This window comes from Egretta garzetta, unplaced genomic scaffold (assembly GCF_000687185.1).
Source record: "Egretta garzetta isolate BGI_Z169 unplaced genomic scaffold, ASM68718v1 scaffold218, whole genome shotgun sequence".
Lineage (NCBI taxonomy): Eukaryota > Metazoa > Chordata > Aves > Pelecaniformes > Ardeidae > Egretta > Egretta garzetta.
In genome coordinates, this window is record NW_009260618.1 from 161114 (window position 1) to 163186 (window position 2073).

Here is a 2073-nt window from a genome sequence, read left to right on the forward strand (position 1 = left end):
TAGGAGGGAAGGAGGAGGGGGGGGACACGCGTTAGCTGGACGGACTTCAGGGTCCCCACGGGCGGGCCAGCGGCTTCGGAGGGGTTCGAAGGCACGAGGGCGTTCGCGAGGTTCATCCCCAGAGGGACACCACCGATGGGTCAACAGCGTCCTCTCCTCCCCTGGGGTGTTTTAAGGACTGTGGAGGCACTCAGGGACAGATTGTCCTCGCCCTCTAGCTAGGAGGTAGACGTCAACCAGACGGGATGGACCGGGAGCCCCAAGGAGATGGGGTTAGCTCGGATTGTCCTTCATTATCTCGTGCTCTCTGCCTCTGACCCAAGGCTAGCTGAGGCGTTTGGAGAAGGGCACTGGGCGAGCTCCTTGCAGAAGGGATGTTTTGGAGGGAGCTGGAGGTGGTGAGGGTGGGACCTTCCGTGCTGAGGTTGGGAACAGACCTGCTTCGGGGAGAGAGAAGAGGTCTGCACAGGCTGGCAGGGTGGAAGCATCTCCTAGCACGGCAGCACGGGCCCCTCCAGCTCCACAGGGGAGCTGACGGCTCCACGGCCTCTGGGGAAGGGACCAGGGGAAGATTTGCCAGCCGGGCAGATGGAACAATTGCCAGCAGTGGGTCAAGGCCATCATGGTGGGACATGGGGAAAGCAGAGGCTTTGTGTGCCTGCGGATGAGGTGTGGGTCCCAGCTCTCCACCCACCAACCACTTGTGAGCCTACGGACAGGTCAGGCTTGGTGGGTCCCCAGGTTGCAACCCCCCCCCAACCCAGGTGGGACGCTGCATTTGGGTATTGCTGCACGGTGGGAGGGGAAGAGGGTCCCCGCCTTTGGTGGTGTCCCCAGGGGTGATGCCACCCCAAGAGCCATGCAGGGTACCCGGGTGTCCCATCACATCCTCTTGGACCGCTGTCCCAGCGCATCCCCCCCTCCCTCCTTGCCAGGTTCTCACCTTCTCCTGCAAGCGCTCCAGCATGGCCGCTAAATGGGCCTCCCGGTTCTCCTTGTTGGACTCCATCTTCTGTGCCAGCTTCTCTTTGGCCATTTTGATGAAGTTGTTGTTCTCCTCGATGGCCTTCTGGATGACCTCCCGCTCGTGCTCCCGCTTCTCGGCCAGATGCTTCAGCAGCTCAGCCTCCTGGTACTGCGGGGGCAAAGCGGACACGATGGCCATGGGGACCGTGGGTTCCTCACCCTCCCAGCTAAACCCCCCCCTTCCAAACTAAGCCCCCAAAGGTGGGTGTGCCTTGCTGAGCACCCCAAGTGCAAGGTCCCCATGGCGCGTCCCCATGCTGCAGCGCCGTGCACGAACTGCTGGACCAACCTTCCTCCTCTCCTCCGCCGCCTCCAGCTTCTTCTGGATCTCCTCCAGGGACGGGTCACGTCGCCGGGGCAGGGAGGCATTGAACTCAGGGATGCCGTCAAATGACGGGGGCTTCAGGATGACCTCGAAGGACTGCCCCGAAGTCCGCTTGTTGAGCTCGATGACTTCCATGTCGGAGATGACGCACCAGGTGAGGTCTACCGTGTCTGCTGGGAGAGGGGCAGGGGCTGACTGCTGGTGCGGGAGCATCCCCACCCCTTGGGGCGAGCCGTCCCGGGGTCCCACACCTGCAGCCCAGCCATGCACCAACACCTTCCCCAATCCCCAAAGGCTTCACCCAAATCCCTGCACCCCGAATGCACCCCTGCAGTTCAGTCCCAATGTCATGGGTTGGGGTAGGGACCCCAAGACACCCATCAAGGGGGTTGAGCTGGGAATATTTGGGTGAGCTGAGGGGCTGGGCGCCCCCCCCAAGGGAGAGGTGAGCAAGCAGGGCAGCCCTACCTCAGGGAATGGGGCCACGAAGCCCCTTTCTGGCTCCGATCCCCCTGGAGCTTGCCAGGAGGAGCTCCCCAAGGCTGGGCCTCCCCCCCCGCGGCCGCTGTCGCCTCTGGACCCGCTGACATGAATCAGCCTGAATCACCCGGCGCAGCCTAAAAATACCGAGCCCACGCCCGGCGCTTCGTGCAGCAGAGCCGCGGTGGAGGGGGGAGGCTATGGGGCTGCTCAAGCCCCCCCGGGCCCTCACCCGGCCCCCC

The 2073-nt window shown here is 63.7% G+C and overlaps 1 protein-coding gene across 1 annotated transcript in view; it reads right to left on the bottom strand.

Annotated features, from left to right (window-relative positions):
* LOC104132026 (tripartite motif-containing protein 35-like) overlaps positions 1-2073 on the bottom strand; it is a 31841-nt gene that overhangs the window by 4365 nt on the left and 25403 nt on the right. Inside the window, exons 8-9 of the mRNA XM_035900727.1 lie at positions 1316-1521; positions 944-1135 (exon numbers count right to left, since the gene is read on the bottom strand). Of these exons, the coding sequence (XP_035756620.1) occupies positions 944-1135; positions 1316-1521 (398 nt within the window). The remainder of the gene's footprint in view (positions 1-943; positions 1136-1315; positions 1522-2073) is intronic.